The 20,615-nt window shown below is 38.4% G+C and overlaps 2 protein-coding genes across 5 annotated transcripts in view; one reads left to right on the top strand and one right to left on the bottom strand.

The window, feature by feature from the left end:
* Window positions 1-88: 88 nt before the first annotated feature.
* On the bottom strand, window positions 89-11,203 carry vwa7 (von Willebrand factor A domain containing 7). 2 transcript variants are annotated; one of them, XM_020644576.3, is made up of 17 exons: window positions 10,810-11,203; window positions 9,394-9,676; window positions 8,897-9,130; window positions 7,618-7,714; window positions 5,927-6,061; window positions 5,176-5,371; window positions 4,846-5,015; window positions 3,718-3,830; window positions 3,510-3,626; window positions 3,206-3,421; window positions 2,822-2,954; window positions 2,484-2,636; window positions 2,292-2,384; window positions 1,895-2,178; window positions 1,522-1,658; window positions 1,223-1,382; window positions 89-787 (listed from the first exon to the last, which is right to left on the bottom strand). In XM_020644576.3, exons 2-17 carry the CDS (start codon window positions 9,646-9,648, stop codon window positions 233-235), a joined length of 3,048 nt encoding a protein of 1,015 aa, XP_020500232.1. In that variant the 5' UTR covers window positions 9,649-9,676; window positions 10,810-11,203; the 3' UTR covers window positions 89-232. The 2 variants fall into 2 exon arrangements, with proteins under 2 accessions (XP_020500232.1, XP_065816568.1); XM_065960496.1 differs by having other exon boundaries at window positions 8,897-9,153; window positions 10,810-11,202.
* Window positions 11,204-17,029: 5,826 nt separating this feature from the next.
* The window catches only part of LOC109992083 (von Willebrand factor A domain-containing protein 5A), a 14,215-nt gene continuing 10,629 nt past the window's right edge, over window positions 17,030-20,615 (top strand). For 2 of the 3 annotated variants that reach the window (XM_065960164.1, XM_065960162.1), the window contains exons 1-7: window positions 17,550-17,934; window positions 18,634-18,716; window positions 19,186-19,388; window positions 19,477-19,699; window positions 19,889-20,055; window positions 20,152-20,266; window positions 20,370-20,545. In XM_065960164.1, coding sequence (XP_065816236.1) covers window positions 18,674-18,716; window positions 19,186-19,388; window positions 19,477-19,699; window positions 19,889-20,055; window positions 20,152-20,266; window positions 20,370-20,545 — 927 coding nt within the window. In that variant the 5' untranslated portion in view covers window positions 17,550-17,934; window positions 18,634-18,673. Of the gene's footprint in view, window positions 17,145-17,549; window positions 17,935-18,633; window positions 18,717-19,185; window positions 19,389-19,476; window positions 19,700-19,888; window positions 20,056-20,151; window positions 20,267-20,369; window positions 20,546-20,615 lie in introns of those variants that run through there. The other variant, XM_065960163.1, reaches the window with a different exon arrangement.

Raw genomic sequence — 20,615 nt, 5'->3', positions numbered from 1 at the left:
GATTCACTCCATGGCAGCTATGTGTTCTGTGATGTCTGACATTCACAAGTTGCCTCTGAAAATATCTCAAGCTGTTGTATGAAAAATACATAATTAATACTTTATTCAGTGCACCATCTTTAAAAAGTTAAAGTGTCAACTACCCAATGAACAATAACAAGTGTATGTGTTGCTATTTGTGAGGCTGCTAGGTCCAGTAACAACACAAAAATTAGTTTGTCATCCCATCAACCTAAAGTACACAAAAGAGTAGACCAAAGAACAAGAATAAGACCCCTGTGAGAGTTTTCTGTCCAGCGCTGCTAATGTCTGTGCTCATGTCTCTTTGTTGTCTCTGCTGACCACATGTTAGATGGCAACGTCTCATGTTTCCAGCTGTGTCCCAGATCAGAAACTCTGCCTGAGCAGAGCAGCAGCTTGACGTGTACCTCACCCACAGTGGCTGAGACGAGCCCAGAGCCCATTCAGATAGATTCAAAGTGGGCTCTCCTTTCTCTAATCTTGCCTTGTGGTGGTGCTGCTGGTGGCCTCCACTGGTTGTTTTGTTCTTTTCTGCCTGTTGTTGGTCTGTGCCGGGCTTTGCCTCACCCGTGCCATGCTCACTAGGTGGGGGGTTTTGAAATAAAGTTAGAATGCCTTCACCCTTCTTTAGCTGGAGGGCAGCGAGGCCAGAGTGCCCCCTGTCGGACACAACCAGAGACACACTCCAGTTGGACTGACTGCATATGTCAGGACAGGTAGACGATACCTGTGCTGCAGAACAGGATGGTGGGGATGTGTCAGCGTCCTACAAGTGAAAGAGTAAGGATGTCAGTCCTATACAACAACAACAACAACAACAACAACATAAACAACCATTTCATAATAATGAATAATCTGATCTGATCTGGTCCACTGCACAGCTCCTACATTACACCTTTTGTACATTTTGTGTTTTTTATTTTTATATTTTACATTTTTAAATTCTATTTTATATATTGTAATATCTTCTTATTCTGTATTATTTAAGTTGTTGCTAGTTCTGCTTTATTTCCTTGTTAATTGTTTAGCACCAATACACCAAGTCAAATTCCTTGTATGTGTAAATGTACTTGGCAATAAACCCTGATTCTGATTCTGATTCTGATTCTGATTCTGATTCTGATTCTGATTCTGATTCTAATTCTGATTCTGATCTATCAAACAAACACAAATCAAAATAGAACAGGGGAGTCTTGCTCACCGGTGGGACCACAGTCAAGTAGGACACTGCATAGTTTAAGTCTGGAGAGTCATGCGCACGGACAGTAAGTGTAAGGGTGACAGTAGCTCCTGCCTGAGCTGTGGCAGGAGTGTGGAGTTCCACCTGACCGTGGAAGGAGCCTTGCTCTGCAACATGGAACCTGAGGGAGAGAAACTTAACATTTAAAAAAGAGAAATGTTTCTTTATGATACTGCAATCATACGGCAAGTGATTGCCAATTGAAGACAAATAGGACATAAAATGGCATGATAAAAATGTTGCTGTTCATTCAGCTCTACCTGTGATGTCCTTTCTTTTGAAAATAGCCATAGTCATCATCACCAGTCAGACTGAAGAGTCGGGCTGGGCCGTGGTTCAGGACATCAAAGTCCACCATTGTGCTGTGACCAGGTACTAGACAGGAGACTGAAAGCACCTGAGGAGACAGAGACACACACACTATGACAGCAGCAGTGAGGTACAATAAATAATTAATAAAGTATAATAATAATTATAAAGTTTTATTTTCAATATAAAATGTTCAATAAGTACATCCTCTTTTGTTGTACATCACTAACGAACATTTGAAACATTTTATGGGCTAATAGGCATATTTTCTGACAAACAGAATTCACATTATTAAATTCACGTCCTGCTATGCAGAAGAACTACCTGTATCTGAACATGAGTTGGATGGATCATCTCTGTGGAAACACGCTCCAGCTTGTTTCCTTTCCTGTCTTGGCCCAGCAGTCGAACACTGAAGGGAACTCTGGGGACAGACTCCACCCATCCCACCAGCTCCTCCACAGAGAACGATGATGAAGAGGAGGAGGAGTTCAGCTTCACCTGCTGGATGTTCTCCCCGTCAGCTCCCAGCAGCATCACATGACTGAAAGACATCTCCTCATCTGGAGCGACACCTGTCACTGCCAGCACCAGGAATGCAGCGACACCTGTGAAAACAAGGAAACAGTCGGTTTTGCAAAGTGACAGGAAAGCGAGTGATTTTATGATTAACACATCACCAATGCAATATAAGTGAAATACCAAAATACCAATGACTTACCAGCCACTGGACTGCCCTCCATTCTGGCCAGACCTGGATGTGTCTCATTGGTTACGGTGGCAAAGTAATAAAGGAAATCTAAACTGCTGTCACCTACAGAAAAAAAGACAAATGGAGTTCCGCAATGACTAATGCACTGGTCATAACCTCTTAGTGAACTTGTTGTGTGTCATACACAGGTTCCCTCTTTACCTATTACATTAAATGTAAGGTGTCCATCACTCTTGGCTTGCAGTTTCCACAAGCCTGGTTGTAAAGGAGAAAGCAGGGTGATGCGGTAAAGACCCTCAAAATGCTGTAACTCGGCCAGAGGTCTCTGCTCTCTCAACAAAGACTGGATTTGGTCTGGCAAAGGAAGGATGATGTAAACGTGAATAACTTGAATGCAAAGAATAGCAGTGGCAGTGAAATGTATGGACAAGTACTGAGAGCTGTTCAAAGACAGTAGTTCCAAGAATTAAAAAACAACATGATGCCTGGATATAGCTGTCATCAACAGCTTGTAAATGAATATGACTGTCCCTGATTACCTGATGGACTGGTGAGAATACATTTAGTTAGACTGCCAGTGACATGCAGTGTGATGTTTTTTACTGAGTTGTCCACTCTGAAGGAATGGGAGGACATCAGCTCTTGGTCACTTTCCACATGAAGGAGGGTCACCTGGGAGGACGGAAAAAATGTTTTGACCTCAAAGAGATTCAAAGTGTCTGATAACAAACTACTAAAAACTGGTCACATGTCATCTTGTACAAGGACACATGATTATTGCTAAACCATGCACACCCTAAGTTTTAAAGACCCATTCCCTTCCTATTAGTTCTTTTTTGTGAAGCATTTAGCAGCTATGAAATAGACATTTCAACTAGCAGTTGGTGCAAACAGACAAGTGAAGAGTGTAAGATTTGCCAAACCTTGTCAGCAGCTGTGTTATCCTCCACTATGGCAGACACTTTGTGGATGTCAGAGTTGGTGGTGAATATTGTCAGTCCTCCTGACAGAGAGGACAGGGAAGAGTAGAGAGAAAAACGATCAGGAGACAGAAGTTCCCTGCTCATCCTCCTCCTCCTCTTCCTCCGTCCTCTACTCTCTTTTGAGGAGTTGGGGTCCTCAGTAAGCAGGAATGTAACCTGTGGCAACATTTAAACTGCATTTGTGCAATATAGATATTTATGTAACTCTATTTGAGGTTAATCCTCTTTGATAATCGAAACCTACCTTGCTCTGTTTCTCCAGTGCGAGGGCCTTTACTGCATCAAACAAGTGGGCGTCTTTAGGGGAAGCATCAGTGAATACAAATATCTCTGACAACGGTGGACTATGAGTGAGAGCCAACTGAAAACAGACAGCAGGATGGGTAATTAGTTGCTACATGAAATTCTCATACTCTGATCACAGTGTTAGAAACAGATTGCACCTCATTTACCTGAACAGCAGAGAAGCACATCTCTGGTTCATCACCTCCTCCCAGTGCCATCAGGTTCTCCATAAAAGTCATAAACTGGTCTGGATTATCAGTCTCAAAGACTGGTCCAAACCCTGGCACAACGCAGTAGATAGAAAAGTTAGATGGTTTACCAAGACTTATGACTTTGTGAGCAGAACTATCAGCAGATCGATCAAATATGAATAATAACCATTAAACTAAAATGGAACGCTAACCTTGACTACAAAGCTGAATTTCACAATGCCTATCAAAATATTTCAGCAGTTTGCTGGGAGTTGAATAAAAAAAGCTTACACCACCATGACAATATGGTATCTAATGTAGCTTAGCTTAGTTTAGCTTATTTTAGCTTAGCTCAGCTTAAAGACTGAAGACAGGAGAAAATAGTTGGCCTAGCTTTGCACAATTGTTATAAAAAACAATTATACCTCTAACACTTACTTAGTAATATATTGTATCACATCTGTTTAGTCTATACAAAAATCCAGAGACAACACATTTCAAAAAGTCATGTTTTTTAGTTTTTTAAAGTGTTGGGTAGGTGCAGAGTGACTGTAATCTTACCATTGTTCAGAGATAGGCTAGCATTTTTTAAAGGAGAATATTTCTTTAAGATCTACTTCATGGCAAAAGCAAAGTGAACACAAACAGTTTACACACGTTTGATTTGTTGAATTTCATTTCATAGTCAGAGTGTTATCTGTAATAATTTGTTGGATGGGGTTCAAGTCAAGTAATTGTGATTCAACAAAGTTCTTCCTGATTAGATGAGATGAGAAAAGTTTTATAAAAGTTTTGCTTCAATCATCTGTGCATCTTACTTACCATGGATTTAGAGATAGGCCAGGCCCTAAGTTTATGTCAATCGCTATAAAGTACATTTTACTATTAATCTAAATGTATGAAACACTATTTGACAATAGCAACAACATCTATTGAAGTTAAAAGAAAAGCGGTAAAGGAGGGAAGTAATCAAGGATTATAGCACGATAAGTCTTCAGTGTTTTGCTGAAGTGTTTCAAAGTCAACAGAGATCGTTTCCAGCTCTGATGGCAGACCTTTCAAGCTCTATCCACTAGACAGGGAATTTCTGACTTAGACCATCACCTGGGTCATGGAAAGGCACAAGGAGAAAAGTGCCAGGATGTTCAGTGCTGCGGGCGCGGCTCTGGATGATAGAATGAACCCGAAGGCGAGCAGCAGTTATCTCCTCAAACATACTTCCCGTGGTGTCCATGACAAATACCAATGCAGGAACCTGCTTCACACTGAAGAGCCTGTCAAAGGACATATTTCCTCAAAAGTTCACTCAAAAGCTGAAGATATTTTTGTCATAAATAGTGTTATTTGAGGAATCGCAAAACCCACTGTGGAGCCCACTGTTTCTTCCTCTGACGAAAATACTGCAAGAAAAATTAAACAGCAGTTTAAACTTACCTTAGGAAGGTTTTGTGTCCCACAGTGTCTCTGAGGTCTCTCAGGACACTCAGAGTAGCCTCAGTAGCTAAAGTGGCAGCTTCCACATGGAGGAAATGGTGAGGGGAGAAGATAGGTGAGGTGCTGTCCTTGTTGATGCCCCCTTTGGCCCCCATATAGCGGCTACTATCCAATATTCCTCCATGACTGCATTTGCCTGTGAAAAGTGAGTTTAAAGTCTTTATATGCGATTTTTCACACTTAAATATAATAGAAATCAAGTATATCCTCTGAAAATAACTCTGTGAGTCATGACTGTCTACAATGGGTGTAACACCCGAGTCCCACTGTCTGTGATGCTTTCAGAGTTTTTAGAGTCCTATCTTCACTTTGTTTACATCGGCGGGACGGCCGGCTGACTCCTCCCCTCGTGTATAAAAGTTGTTTAATTGAGGGACTAGAGAAAAGAAGAATAACATACTGTACTCACTGCTTAACTGTGTTTCTAGATCACGCTCATTTCAGGTAAATTTACATGCAGTGTGAAGATACAAGCATAATAAAGATCACTAGCATTAGCATGCTAACACAACAATGCAGCGCAAGTTGTTTTGGTTTCATGCTGGTGCTCAAGGGCGACATCTGCTGGATCAAAAAATCACATATAAAGCCTTTAAAAAAGTAAAAAGCCATTCAGACGTTATATGTAAGAAAATACACTTTATTCAAGTGTATTTTATGAGCTGTTGGAGTTGAAGTTGTAATGACACACCCTGAGGTTTTTTGGGGAAGGTGCTGAAGTAGCCAGTGGTGAGCAGCTGGGAATCTTGCTGTGTTTTTGTGAGTCTGGGCAGAAGGTTACCTCGACAGGTTATACTGAAGCACTCCATACAGGTAGGAGTGTTGCCTGTAGGTGTAAGGAAAGAGGGTTAAGGCAATGAAAAGCTACAAATCATTACTGCACAAGCAAACCGTATCTTGAAAGATACAGTAAATACTTGCAAACTGGTGTTACCTTTGGTTTAGGGATTAAAGGCCTTTAATTCCATAATCAGTTCACATGTTTAATATAATGAGCGCCAGAGAAACTACACAACATTTACCTAGGCCCTCATATATTGGGTATAGTAAAAGGTAAAAATCATTAAATCCTTAGCGTTCACCCCAGTGATGTCTGATTAACTGTCCTAAAGCTTAAGGTTTTCAATACACTGTCATATCTATTAAAACAGCAGTTTGAGAAGTTGGGATGTAGACCAGGGAATGTGTGGCATTTCTGCTGATAAATGGCTGAAACAATTAAATGATAATGTCATTATGATATTTATTATTATTATTATCATTTATTGCCAATTGACCTGTCAGCTGAATAATTAATTGACTATTCATGAAAGCCAAATCTTAAGACTTACATTTTTAATTTATTAAGCATTATACATGCTTGATTTCTTTTTCTCTCTGAAGTGAAAATGATCATTACAAATGTTACCCTATTTATCCAGAGATAGAGACTGATTTGTTTGATGATATATTCTGTAGATAATTTATACAAAAAGCATCTCTATTGTCACCTGGTCGGCTGACTCCCTGCACACCAGCTTTCCATTTTTTATTATCATCCACATGGTATAACTGTGTAAATACTTGTGTCTTTTTATATTGTACATGTTACTAGGTGTGGTTGTATAGAATGGAGTTCCCTTCTGTTCCCAGTAACATGCATGTGGACCTTTATTCTAGCTGTCTTTCCAATGAAAAATGACTGACCTTTTATTTGGTTAGCTCAGTCTCAAGTCAACGTGCCTTTCCTGTTTGCCTGCATTTAGGTCTACATTCTCTTAAACAGAAAACAACTAACAAAAGCATGTTCAATGTAGATTTTCCAAAACCAACAGGTGACACATCGCTGCACCTACTGCACCTACTTGTTGCTGTGTTACCCTTCATTAAACAGGCTTTATTGACTGCAGAGCTCTAGCCATTTTGGTACCCTTAGGTAAAGTAGCATATTGTAAATGGTTTAATACCTTTTCAAGGTGCCCATCTGTATTAACTATATTTTGGTCCAGAGAACAATATATTGTTTCTGCTACAAGTGAGAGGACAATCCAAAAGGCATTGGTAAATGTCAAAGAGCTATGATGTATTTATGTTATTCTAGCTTGTCAGCTTAACATCCATCAATAGCAAGCCAGAAAAAACATCTTAAGCACAGGTACATGGGAGGATCTGTGAACCTTTCACACATGTCATATTATTTTTAAAACATGGGAACACCAAGAATGCAACAGGCCAGTAAGTACAACTTAAACTATTGGCTGACACATTTTAGTGAAGGTGTGCATAATGATACTCAACCTGTATCTGGCTCAGTCTATCATAAAGTGGTTTCATGCCCAAATGATTAATAAATTCATCTCTCATTCTTGTAACTCAATAATCAGTGGTGAATATATTGATTACCATTAGCCACAGGGATGGCAGGCTCCTCTGGCTGCAGGAGGTGGAGGTAAATTAACTGCTTGCCCATCTCAACCCAGTTACTGTGACTGTAGAAGTCCTGGCATAAAAGAAGTTTAGAAAAGCATAGCATGGTTACTTTTGTCATAAAACATTGACAGGAATAATGCTCCAACAGAAGACCCATAACTACAATCTATGTGTCTTTATTCACTGCTGATCTCATCCCTTAATATTCTGACTCTTCATAAACTGTTTTGGGATCTCTCGATATAGTCATAAAAAGCTTAAGGCTTAAGCTCTGTTAGCAGAGTACTATATTTTTTTAAGGTTAACATTGTGGGTTTTGGTTATATCTAAGGCTGTCAAAGGACTTTTTTTTTTTAATCGCTTAATTTAAGTCTCTTAATTTTAATATTTATTTGTGGTTGATTTAATTTTTAATCGCACATTTAAAATACCTTTATTTTACATTTAAAAATTAAAATGCAAAGTTAGGATTTATTTAGAATTTTTGAACTGTCTTAAGCTGAGAGTTCTTTACTTGCTGTTTGAATTCAACTCTGCATTTATTTTGAAATAAAGTAAGAACCTTCCAGAAGATTGAAGGGTATGACATTAACTTGTTATGGATAGTGTTGTAGTGTTCCGAGACCAAGACAAGACAAGACCAAGACCATAACTATCACAGACAAATCATCATCTTGTGTGCAGTAGGTGTTTCACTCTGTTTGACTGTAACACTGTGAAGGTTGCAGCCATAACTGGTATTAAAAGTCAAGTTATGAATGAGTTAAAGTTATTTGTTCTTTTAGAAAAGGGGCTGTTTTCCTTCGAATCAAAGTAATGACAAGGAAAAATAGCCTGTCAGTGGTGGTATTGACCGGTCTTCATTTGATATCCGGAGTCTGCCGACTCCAAAACCGAGACAAGACTGAATAAAAACACTTTCGATTCCGAGACGAGACCAAGACCATTAAAACGTTGTCTCGAGACCGGACTTGAGACCAAGACCAATTTGAGTACAACACTAGTTATGGATCCAAAACTAAATGGAAAGAGCTTAAAGGAACAATAAAAAAGTGAAATGTTTGATGTCGTAAGATGGATATTAGTTGTGACTTGTCAGCTGTTGCTAATGGCGCTAAAAAATGATTGCATTAATTTCAGGTCTTAATTCATCTTGATTAACTAATGCTGACAGCCCTAGTTACTGTATATCACATTTATATTTAGTTCTTTTTCTAATGTATTTGTATAATAGTGCCACCGTGTACTGTACCTGCAGGGAGTGAAATAGCTGGCCCAAGCTGTGACGAGCACTTTGGTACTGTTTGGCCCTCACTGAGAGCAGAGTCTTGGCCCAGAACTGCCGTAACATCACAATGGCGCTGTCCACGCGCTCTGAATCAAAGTGATACACTGGGTCCGCCCTGGTGGAGCTCAGGAAGTCCATGGCTGCGTTGGATTTCACCACCTCTCCCACAGCTCTCCAGAAGCCTCGGCCCAGTCTGGTCTGGGAGGAACACAGAACCATTACTGAAAAGAAGTGAAGTTCTGTGCTCAAATATAACAAAGTTGTATGTAAACAGACATGACCCGTTTTTTATTTTATACATTAACTGAACAGAACCACCAAAGGCGGCTCAATACCGTCCCACCTATAATTAAGTGATATCTTAAAATACATATAGATATTTTAAATATATCAACCAATATTCAAAAAAATTTATGCCTCCTGAATGTATGGTAAAAACTTGGCTGCTTCAAACAGCTCACCTGATTCTCTACATGGTTTTCTTGGTGTTTCTTTATGTCTCTTAGAGTCTCCATGGTGACATTGAGAATGGCCTGCTCAGTGATGTATTGATGGGTTTGCGAGTCCCAGGATAACGTTAACACTCTAGACCAAAAGTTGGGGAGGAAGCCAGTGCATGGTAAAGCCAGCAAGAGAAGATAGGCGAGAATAAACCGGTGCACTTGTCTCCCAATGCCTTCCCAAATTCTTCCTCTGCCCTGGGTCATCATGTCCATGGGATGTGGGTAGTGGGTCACATCCTACCTGCATTAAATTGAACAACTGTTAACACATTAACACATACAGGTGACACAGAGCTACAAGAATCATTTGGAGTTGTGTTTCTAGACACCTCTGAAATGTAGGTCAAAGAATATCAACTTTCTTTTGCTTTTTACTTTGTTGCTGTTTTGCTGTTGTGGCCAAGGAATCACATTTTTATTTTTTGTGTGCAAAATGAAAAGTAGAGCTGAGGGGGACTGCAGGGGCAGGTGATCATTATCTATGGCAGCAATATTAAGAAACATCTGTTATTTGATTTTAATTTACACTCAGGTTAAGGCAGCTTTGGACAATCATTTTCACACTTTTTTGTGTGAAGTTGCAACTTTTGCACCCTGAAAGTCATGTTGACAATATTTTAGTTCAAACAATAAAAAATATTTGGCAGAGACTTAAACAAAAATATTATCTAGAGCTTTTAATGATTGGAGATGCCATCCAAAAAATCCCTGTATTAACTCCCATTTTTGAGAAATGTTTTGTGTTAAATTAGTCAGTCTATGCCAGTCATCTGTTGGTCCTCCTCAAAAAAAAAAAAAAACTACTCAATTTCCGTACACAGACGCCTATTGTTCCTTGTCCTCCTTATTTAGATACAATACTTTGGTTTTGTTCTCATTGTCTGTGCTTTTCCAAGGAAGGGACCTATAAAATACTGCTCCCTCCCCTCAGCCACCATCTCCATTTAGCAAATCACTTTGAATTGATTGGCGTTGTCTCTTAAACTGAGAGCACTTAGATTCATCCTGCAGAAGAAGTGTCAAATACTCAATTACTTTTTGGTGACATTTCTATTTTCACTATTTGCACTTCAGTTCACTTTAAGCTAAAGCCTGTAAGAAAATTTTGCCTTGCATGTATAATATTATCTGGAGCTCGACTTGATCCCCTAACAGAGCAGTGATGTTAACTAAATAAAAGTGCAAGCAGTTTTTGGGATAAGACTAAACTTTAAAAACTAGTGCATTCTTCCTTTTTGGTTAGGATGTTATATTTGAAAACATACAGTTTTGAATTCTAAACCATACGGTTTCATATCAACCAGTAAACTACAAACATACAAACTACTGCTTAAACATGTGCTCAGACATTTCACAGAATAAAAAAGTTCTCACCTGACTTCCAGTAGGTACTAAAAACACAATGCATGTACATCCATACATAGACTTTCACAGCATATCCTTAACAGCAGTAACGGAGCCCAGTATCAGCATTCCTGTCAGTGAAACAAAGTTATTGAGTCTTGACATTGGCTTGCCCTTGGACTTTTGTCTCTTTCCAGTTCTTTGGTATAAGCAAAATAACAAGCCAGATATGAATGGTAGATGCACTTTGCTTGAGAGTTAGGCTAACAATGGTTGTTCTTGAGTGCATTTGGTGGTGAGGGGTTACACCATGAGGCAAAAGACATCTCATCATGGCTCCCCTACAGCCTCTCCCACCTCCTTAGCCCCCATTATTGCACGGTGCATTGATTCACCACAATGGGGCTGCATATATTACCAGTAGGGTACTGAGGCCTTTCCCCACCCCCTGCCCCCCATCTATCACTAATTCTATTCCTCACAAGACAAAAAAAACACTGCTTTTTAGAACTGCAAACACTAAAACCCCTTCCGAGTTATCACATGTTTTAATTCACACTTCTTCATGCGGGTAACCATTGAAATAAAAAAATAAAAAAGTTTTGATGCAGAAAACGTTTTGTCTATGTTCTATTCCTTGGAATACCAAAGAAAAGTTAAGCAGGTTTTTATAGTCTGACTGGCTATTGAGAAACTGAGACAGCTTGTGATGCACCTAACTTAATGCCTGTATTTGTATGGGAACCTGAAAACGTGGGAACTGTTCTGCTAAACCACATTTACTGTAAGCATGCTGCAGGTGAGGTTAGAGCATGTTTCCTGTTTACCTGTGGTATAACTTCAGCTCTGTGCTGAGACTGTCTCGAAATGATTTTCCATCGACAGTAAAAGCTAAGTTCTCACGCTTTCTCTGAAGACATTTTTTTGCTGTGGTACAAAACATGCATCAATCCAATCTAAATATCAGCTAGTAATTATTTTTTTGTGTAAAATCTCTATTTAGATCAATTAGTTTATTCAGTCAAGCATTTATAAAACGTTATTTTTATTGCGCATCAAAGGGGAAATTATTTTGAAGTCTAGTTTTCATACTGAATTTAAATAAAATACCTTTTAATATTGAGTTTTGTAGTTTTTTATTTTACCATGGTCCCTTTGCAGTGGCTGACATTAATTTTGAAGGTGACATATTCTCCTCCTCCTCCACCTTTTCAAACAGTCCTCTGTGGTCTAAATGAAACATCTGTGCTGTGCTTTGGTCAAAATATAACATGAATCAAGCATCAGAGGAGTTTTGTGACCCTGTATAAACCAGCTCTCTCAGAACGCTCCGTTTTGGTATGTGTGTCTCTTTAAATGTAATGAGCAACCCCCCCCCCCCCCCCCCCAAGAAAACTGGCTTCCCTTCATTCAAGTTATTAGAGTTAACCTGCTGTAAAACCTCATTTCTTCCCTCTGGAAACATAACCAACTCTGCATTACCTCTTTCAAAAATACAGATAAGTTTCCCAGTAAGTTCTCCACTAAACCTGTATGACGAGGTTGGATTTGCAAAAAGGGGTAAAGCCTTCTTTGGAACAGGGGATGAATACCTTCCACTAACTTGGATAAAAACCAGTCTGTATGCAAGTACATCTTTTGAATAAAAGCGGCCTTTAAAGTTTTTATTTTTATTTTGATATTTATTTATAATCCCTGAGGGTGGTGAGGCTCTGCCTCACCTGCCTCCCCTGACCGCACGTCTCTGCTGAGATGGGCTAGGGAGTGACATAAAGAGATATGTGAAATGTGGCACTACAAGAGAGTTTACCAGAGAAATCTTTCCGAAGAGTGTTAGGGTTTTACCCCTCCAAATTTGTAACATTTTATTCATCTTAACCATTTTGTTACTATAATTGTACATAGATCTTTCAGATCCTATGGAATCACTATCCCCCAGCACATTGACTGGTCCATCAGTCCAAGTAATCAGGAAGTTACATGGCAAATTAAAGTTAGTACCCTTTAAAGTCCCTATTCTAAGTATAACACATTTTCCATAGTTTGGATTTAGACTAGATATTTTAGAGAAAACGTCCAAGTCTTCGAGGAGGGCTTTCACACAGGAACGTTTTGGATTTATCAGGAAACTGGCATCATCAGCAAACAGATATGAGGACAGTGGACATCCTTGTTTTACCCCTTTTAATAAGGAAACAGACTTAGACATATATTCATTATTAATAATTTTGCAGTTGGTACCATTATATAGAGCTCTAATCCAATTAATCAATGATTCACCGAAGTTAAAGAATCCCAAACACTTAAAAATAAATTCCAAACGAATTTTATCAAAAGCCTTCTCCAAATCAGCAAAAAATATCAAGCCAGCCTCTTTTTCTAATTCATAATTTTCTATAACTTCTAACAATTGTCTTATGTTATTACCAATGAAGGGAACCTGCATAAAACCTGATTGGTTCTGATGAATAATATTAGACAACACTTTTTTCAATCTATGGGCATTGGAGTGTGATTGGTCTCCAGTTCTTAAGATCTACTGTGTCCTTATATTGACCATTGGGTTTCCTGTTTAGTGTAGTGAAATGAGGCCCTCTTTTTGAGAATTTGACAGTTATCCAACATTATATGTAAAATTAAAACACAAAAGTAATGGGTTCTTGATTAAGTCGAAAAATTTCTGATAAACTTCTGTGGGTATTCCATCTAAACCAGGAGTTCTGCCTGAGTTAAAGGACATTATATCAGACTGAATATTTCTTTCATAATGCTCAGGAAAAGTTTGACCACATTCACATTTTCTCTTTGAATGGTTTGCGGCTGGAACGAGAATATCTTATATTATATAATATATCTTATATCTGTCGGTCTATGTAACATTTCCCCATTATTTTGTAGGTTAGTAATGTTCTTTTTTAATAATTTTCTTTGTTGAAGTCTCAGGAACAATTTTATACATTTCTCCCCTTTTTCCATCCACTCTGCCCTATTTTGAAAATACATTTTATATGTCCTTTCTTCAATTAAAACATCTAATTCCCTGTTTATTTTCTAACTCATGTACAAGGTCATTAGATGTAACGATAGAAAGGACGATGGTTTTACAGAATCCAAAGGAAGGCTGGGGAAATGAGAAGTGTCAATCAATCAACCAATCAATTTTTATTTGTATAGCATCAACTCATAACAAGTGTTATCTCGAGACACTTTACAAAAAGCAGGTAAAAAGACCTTACTTATTGTTATGTTACAAAAGCAGGTAAAAGACCTTACTCATTGTTATGTTACAAAAAGCAGGTAAGAGACCTTACTTATTGTTATGTTACAAAAGCAGGTAAAAGACCTTACTCATTGTTATGTTACAAAAAGCAGGTAAGAGACCTTACTCATTGATATGTTACAAAAGCAGGTAAAAGACCTTACTTATTGTTATGTTACAAAAAGCAGGGAAAAGACCTTACTTATTGTTATGTTACAAAGATGTTATCCATCATGAGCACTTTAGCAAAGCAGAAAAAGTTACAGTAGTAAGAAAAAACTGTCTTATTAAAAGGCAGAAATCTTCGGCTGGATGCTGAAGTCTTACCATAAAACTGGCTATGAGATACACGTGTATGAAACTGGAGCAAACAAAATACTGTACAGGGAATAGCTTCGGAGGTCGGTGAAATTAGTGTAACCGAGCTTTGTGGGTTCGTCGGACCAAATACACTTAATAAGAAAAGAATAAACGGCACACAGACGGGGAGCTTCTTTATCCACGGCTTTCACTTTATTCCACACACACACCTGTGTACCGCGAACAGGATAACAACAACAACTGCTTTATGGCAGTTATGATATCTCTCTAGGGACACCTCACTCTAAAAGCGAATGAGATATACAGTACATATAACAACCACAACAATCTGTTTACATTAGTTTGAGAATAATACTGCATGTCTGCGGTAACTTCTGTTTTCCGTGTTCACAATTTTTAAAAAAAACAGTTTTCTTGAATAAAAAAAAATATATAAATATATTTTCTTCCTTAAGTACACAATGGTTCTGATATGGTTGGACTTAGTACTTCTTAGTCCATCCTACATGCACAGGTACTATGAAGTACTTTTACTGTGTACTTTTTGAGAAATCCACTGTCAAAGTTCTTTATAAATCACTATAATGAGTCTTTTTTCTGACTTTGATGTCTTTTAAAAACAAATTCTTCCATAAGTACACCATGATTCTGGTATGGTTGGACTAAGTACTTCTTAGACTACATGCACAGGTACAATGAAGTATTTTTACTGTTTACTTTTTGAGAAATCCACTGTCAAAGTTCCTTGCAAATCACTATAATGAGTCTTATTTTCTGACTTTGATGTTGAGGAGCTGTGCAGTTGTGCAGATGTGCATGATTGTGCAAAATAACTCTGTGAGTCATGACTGTCTACAATGAGTGTAACACCCGAGTCCCACTGTCTGTGATGTTGTCTGAGCCGTATCTACACCGTGTTTACATGGACGGGACAGCTGGCCGGCTCATCACCTCACGTATAAAAGTTGTTTAAGTGAGAGACTATAGAAAAGAAGAATAACATACTGTACTCACTGCTTATTTGAATGCCACGTAAGCGTTTTTAGATCATGGTCATTTTGTGTAAATTTACATGCAATGTGAAGATAAGAGCATAATAAAGATCGCTAGCATTAGCATGCTAACACAACAATGCAGCTTGAGTTGTTTTGGTTTCATGCTGGTGCTCAAGGGTGACATCTGCTGGATCAAAAAGTTGCATATTCTTCCTTTAACGTATCATAAACATCAGCAATGTCATAAAAATAAATCATACCTTTGAGAATACACATGCTCAAAAGAGTCAAACACATTAAATTCTGCTATTCTAAAATAATTTATTTTCGAATAGTTAAGGACGAGACCTCTCGTTCAGTATTTATGAAGGATTTGGAGGGCCAAGGTCTTTGTTAGTTATAGATGGATGGATCCTTTATTGTCATTGCAGATCACTACACAATGAAATTCAGTCCAGCCTCAACCCCTTCATACTTTAACAAAATATTTTCAAATAATTCAAAGATATAGAAAGTAAGCAAGTTTATGGCATATATGGAAAAAAAGAATGCTTGAAATTACAAGGATTTTTACAAAATCAAGAAAAAGAAGATGTCCTGTGTTACCAGAGGTTACTCTTTCAAAAACCAACCTCTTGTTCATCATTCCCCCCACAAATTAAAAAATAAATGCATATGCTCAATAATGATATTACAATTAAGTCTTCTCATGGGAGATAGGAGCTCAGTTGTTGAGTAGATAATACAATTACATTATAAGGAGTTGGAGATAAGGAGTTATTGCAAACATGCTGCAAACTTTTGCAAAGAGTAATGTTTGTAAAATTCCCACATACAAATCTAAATAGAAGATGATGATGTGTATAGATTGCCCTGCCTAACTAGAAATGGTTCTCTATTGCACAAGATTCTCTATTCCTGACAAGTTGATAAAGGTTTGCACATTTTATTTTATAGAAACAGTGTGACACATGCAAAAGATGGTACCATGAGCAGTGCCTAGCCATGGATGAATGAACAATAACTCCAACATGCAAGGGTGAACAATTGGGATTGTGCTCTTTGCAGTTAGGGCAGAAAATAAAACACTTAAAAATGTCATGTGGGCTTACCAAATAAAGACATGTGAGCGCTTGGGACAAAACTTATCTCATATTTTTAATTTGATGGCTGTATTTTTTGTTTGTTTAAATCTTTGTTTATATCTGTATTGGTTCAAATTTGAAGAAAAAAGATAGATGTATATAGCTGTTGGTGTTCATAGTCTTTGTAATTTCATATGTATGTTCTACGAAAATGTTAATGTAATGAATGTAAAAAAAATGTCAATAGTATTTTTTTACTCGTGACAGATTATTCATATTTGAAACATCCTTGTATGTGTGTTTATTGCACAATCTTAAAAGTGCAACATAGATACATAGAAACATAGAAAGAGCGATTCAAAACACTGCAGAGAGCTGTGCTGTATAAGGGAGCTTGACAGTGGATTTCTCAGAAAGCACACAGTAAAAGTACTTCATAGTCTAAGAAGTTCTAAATCCAACCATATCAGAATCATTGTGTACTTATGGAAGAACATATATATATATATATATATATATATATATATCTTTCCCCCCCAGGAAAACTGTTTTTTTAATTGTCAACACCTTATTTTGAAAAACGGAAGTTACCGCAGACTCGCAGAATTATTCTCAAACAAATTTCACCGACCTCTGAAGCTATTCCCTGAACAGTATTTTGTTTGCTCCCGTGTCATACACATGTATCTCATAGCCAGTTTTAAGGTAAGACTTCTGCATTTATCACTTTATTTAAAAAAAGGAGATTAATAACGGACTCGCTCTCTCTGTCTGTTACTCCTGCTCGCTCTGGAGTCCGGAGCATTTACCATAAAGATCAGAATACGTGAGCACTTCAAATTTAGGGGCCGCTCACTTCACCATGTAAACACAAAGAGCGGCTGGTTTGACCGCAGTCAAATATCAGAGTAGGCCCTGCTCATTAGATATTCTGATTCACACTCCAGATGTGGCGGAAATGCACCAAGTCTTTGTTTGGCAACCGCCATAAAACCCCAAAGAAGAAAAAGAAAGTGATAATAAAAACAAACCTCCCAAAACTCGTCCCTGTCCCGCGAGATTACCAAATCGCATCAAATGGATTTTTGATAAAGAAACGAACTAGGCTATGTTGGGTCAGACAGAGTGCATGTTTGTTAATAATAGGTGTAATACGTGTAAACAGTGGACTTTTAGGGGCACATGGTAATGCGTTTGTTTGGCATGAAGCCTTGAAGCGCGGACGCTTCCGGTTACAGGTCCGCCCCCACAGCTGAGAGCAGAACAACATTTTTTATTGAAGAGTCAGTTTGGGGTGGGGTGAACAAACTAACCGTCAGTAGACTACACTTCCGTGGGTAAATACGGGAAACACCTGTTTACCGTGTAAACCTGTAGGCGTGGATCAAGTGTGAGGAAGTTTATCTGGAGCAGACGCCTTCCGTAAGCGATGATTCATTTTTTGTGAATCTCCTGTGCAGGATCATAGACTACAGGGTACTTTCTCTTTACACAGGTAGGTGCATTATTGTCCGTGATTGGGATCTTAAATCCAATAATCCGATGATTGTAGGCTATAACACCTCTTTGTGTTATGGTTAGGAAGTCAAGTCAAGTAGGCTGTAGTTTTATTTAGATACCCTAAAGTCCCAGCTCTGAAGAATAACTAGGGTGGCCTTACAGTCTATAAAGTATAGCCTACGAAATACTCTTACCCTAACCCTAACCCTAACCCTATTTAAGGAAAAAGGTACTTTAAAAAGTCTTGAAGAATGGATATCTCTCACAGGGCTGATGGATAGGTCTGCTTCACATGTCGTCAAACAGGAAGAACCTCCTGATAAACACCTGATTATTGACTTTGTATTGTTCTGCTTTTAGTTCAGTGTTACTGATTATATCTGCCGTCTTTACAGATCAAAGTTTTATGCAGCCTCTCCATTAATATTCCATAGTTTGGGATATTTAAACAACACAATCACAGAAATAAAGGCTGTAAAGGTAGTGACTGATGCTAGCATGCATTTGTTGTAAGTAAAAAAACTCATGAGCTCACATAGCCTATCCCAAACAGTGACTGATTGAAAATGATATTGTACTTTATTGCATGCATTTACCACATTATTTTTACAAAATGTCCAGTCATGACTTCTTTGCTTTTACTTGTCAGCATAACAAAGTATACAATTTAATTTCTTGTATCTTCTTTTAACAGCAATAAATCGCTGCAACCGAGTAACCTGAAAACAGGAATCATGGTGAACTGCTGTGGTCTGCTTACGGTGAAAAACGAACCAGGTACAGAGACCTTGCAATTCATTTCAAATATATTTTGAGTTGAACCTATACAAAATGTGGATTTTGTAAACTGAAAAACTCCAAAATGGAATGACCTTTTCCTGAGTCTGATTGTTCAAACAAATGAGTCTGTAGTAACCATAAACAGCTTTGAAGAGTACTAAAGAAATAGTATCTAATAAATCTCTTTGCAGTTGATTCTGTTTTTGTATCCCCTTGTATGTTTTGTTTCCTTCTGCAGTCGAATAATGACTTCTTGCCTGTTCTTCCTGTTTATGGTTCTAGAGATCTTTCTTATGGAGATATTGGCTGTGTGTCAGGAAGGGACTTTCAATCTGTAGGGATAACGACTAGCTATAAAGGAATAACATTTAGCATTATCAACAACTGGTCAATATCATCATGACATGAACAAAGCTGTATTTCTGGTAAGTTGTGTTCATTGTGTTTCCTTCTGTTTCTTGGTCAGTTCCTCTGAAGAGTGTGGAGGTGGAGCTGGAGGTGAGGGACCATGTAGCTACAGTGGTCTCCACTCTGACCTATGAGAACAAAGAAGACAAACCGTTAGAGGCTGTTTTTGTTTTCCCTCTGCCTGGAGATGCTGCTGTCTGTCATTTCAGTGCTAAGATTGGACAGACAGAGATAGTAGCTGATGTGAAGGAGAAACAGAAGGTAAGTTACACAGGAAGGGTTTGTCCATTACAACAGAATTTACAGTATAACACAGTAAACACAGTTTAATGTGTAATCTGTTCCCTAGGCTCGTGAGGAGTACGATGATGCTTTGAGCTCCGGTCAGCAAGCTTTTCTATTGGAGGAGAGTGAACAAAGTCCAGATATATTCTCTCTGAGTGTAGGCAGTCTCCCACCAGGAGAGAGTGCCTCAATCAGACTGGAGTATGTCACCGAGCTAACTGTGCAGGCTGATGACGGCCTGAGGTTTTGTCTTCCGGCTGTGCTTAACCCTCGCTACCAACCTCAAGGTAAGAAAATCAGCAGATTTGTCCGAAACTTTAATTCTATGTTTACATATAATGTTTTTTTTTGTTTCCTTGAGATATAATACATTTTATTTTCTTTCTCCTGAAATTTGTTCAGGTTTATAAAAACAAACATTTTACTTTTATTTAACTGTTAATATTATACCTTAAACATTTCTAAATTGTCCAAAGGAAGTGGAGGTGGCAACGTCCAAGTGGCATCTCTTCCATCTTCTTTGGTGCCCTACAGCCTGGCTTTCTGTGCCCAAGTGTCATCTCCCCGTCCGGTATCTAAAATAGAGTCAAACTGTTCCCTTGATCCACCTCAGTATCTCAACACAGAGCAAACCCAAGCCACGGTAGGTAGAGCATTCATGTGTTGTGATTCTTACTTTAAAGTAAGGATAGAAGAAAAGTGATTACATTTTTGATGTTTATAAATGTGTGGTCTACAGATCAAGCTGGCTGCTGGGCACAAGTTTGACAGGGATGTTGAACTGCTGATTTATTACAAAGATGCCCACCAACCTACTGCTGTGGTGGAGACAGGACAGGCCTCTGCCAAACCTGGTCAGTGTGGGAAGTTGATTTAAAAAATGTACAAAGATTGCTCTCATAAGTTACAAATGCTGGAATGAATGGTAAAAGAGTTATGTAATTTCTTGTGTGTCAGGCACTCTGATGGGGGATCCAGTAGTGATGCTGAGTCTGTACCCTGAGTTTCCACAGGCTGTGATGTCTTCAGTTGCTTCATGTGGAGAGTTTGTGTTCTTATTGGATCGATCTGGCAGCATGGATGCACGTCTGAACAACAGCAAGAATGCTCAGACGCGCATTGGCAGCGCCAGGGTATTGATGTATATTTGGTCATGAAATATTTTCAAGTAGTCTGCTCACACTATGGCCTTCATTGTCTTTG

This window comes from Labrus bergylta, chromosome 11, assembly GCF_963930695.1.
Source record: "Labrus bergylta chromosome 11, fLabBer1.1, whole genome shotgun sequence".
Taxonomy (NCBI): domain Eukaryota; kingdom Metazoa; phylum Chordata; class Actinopteri; order Labriformes; family Labridae; genus Labrus; species Labrus bergylta.
Note: the sequence above shows the minus strand (reverse complement) of the source record. Positions and strands in the feature narration are given on the sequence as shown.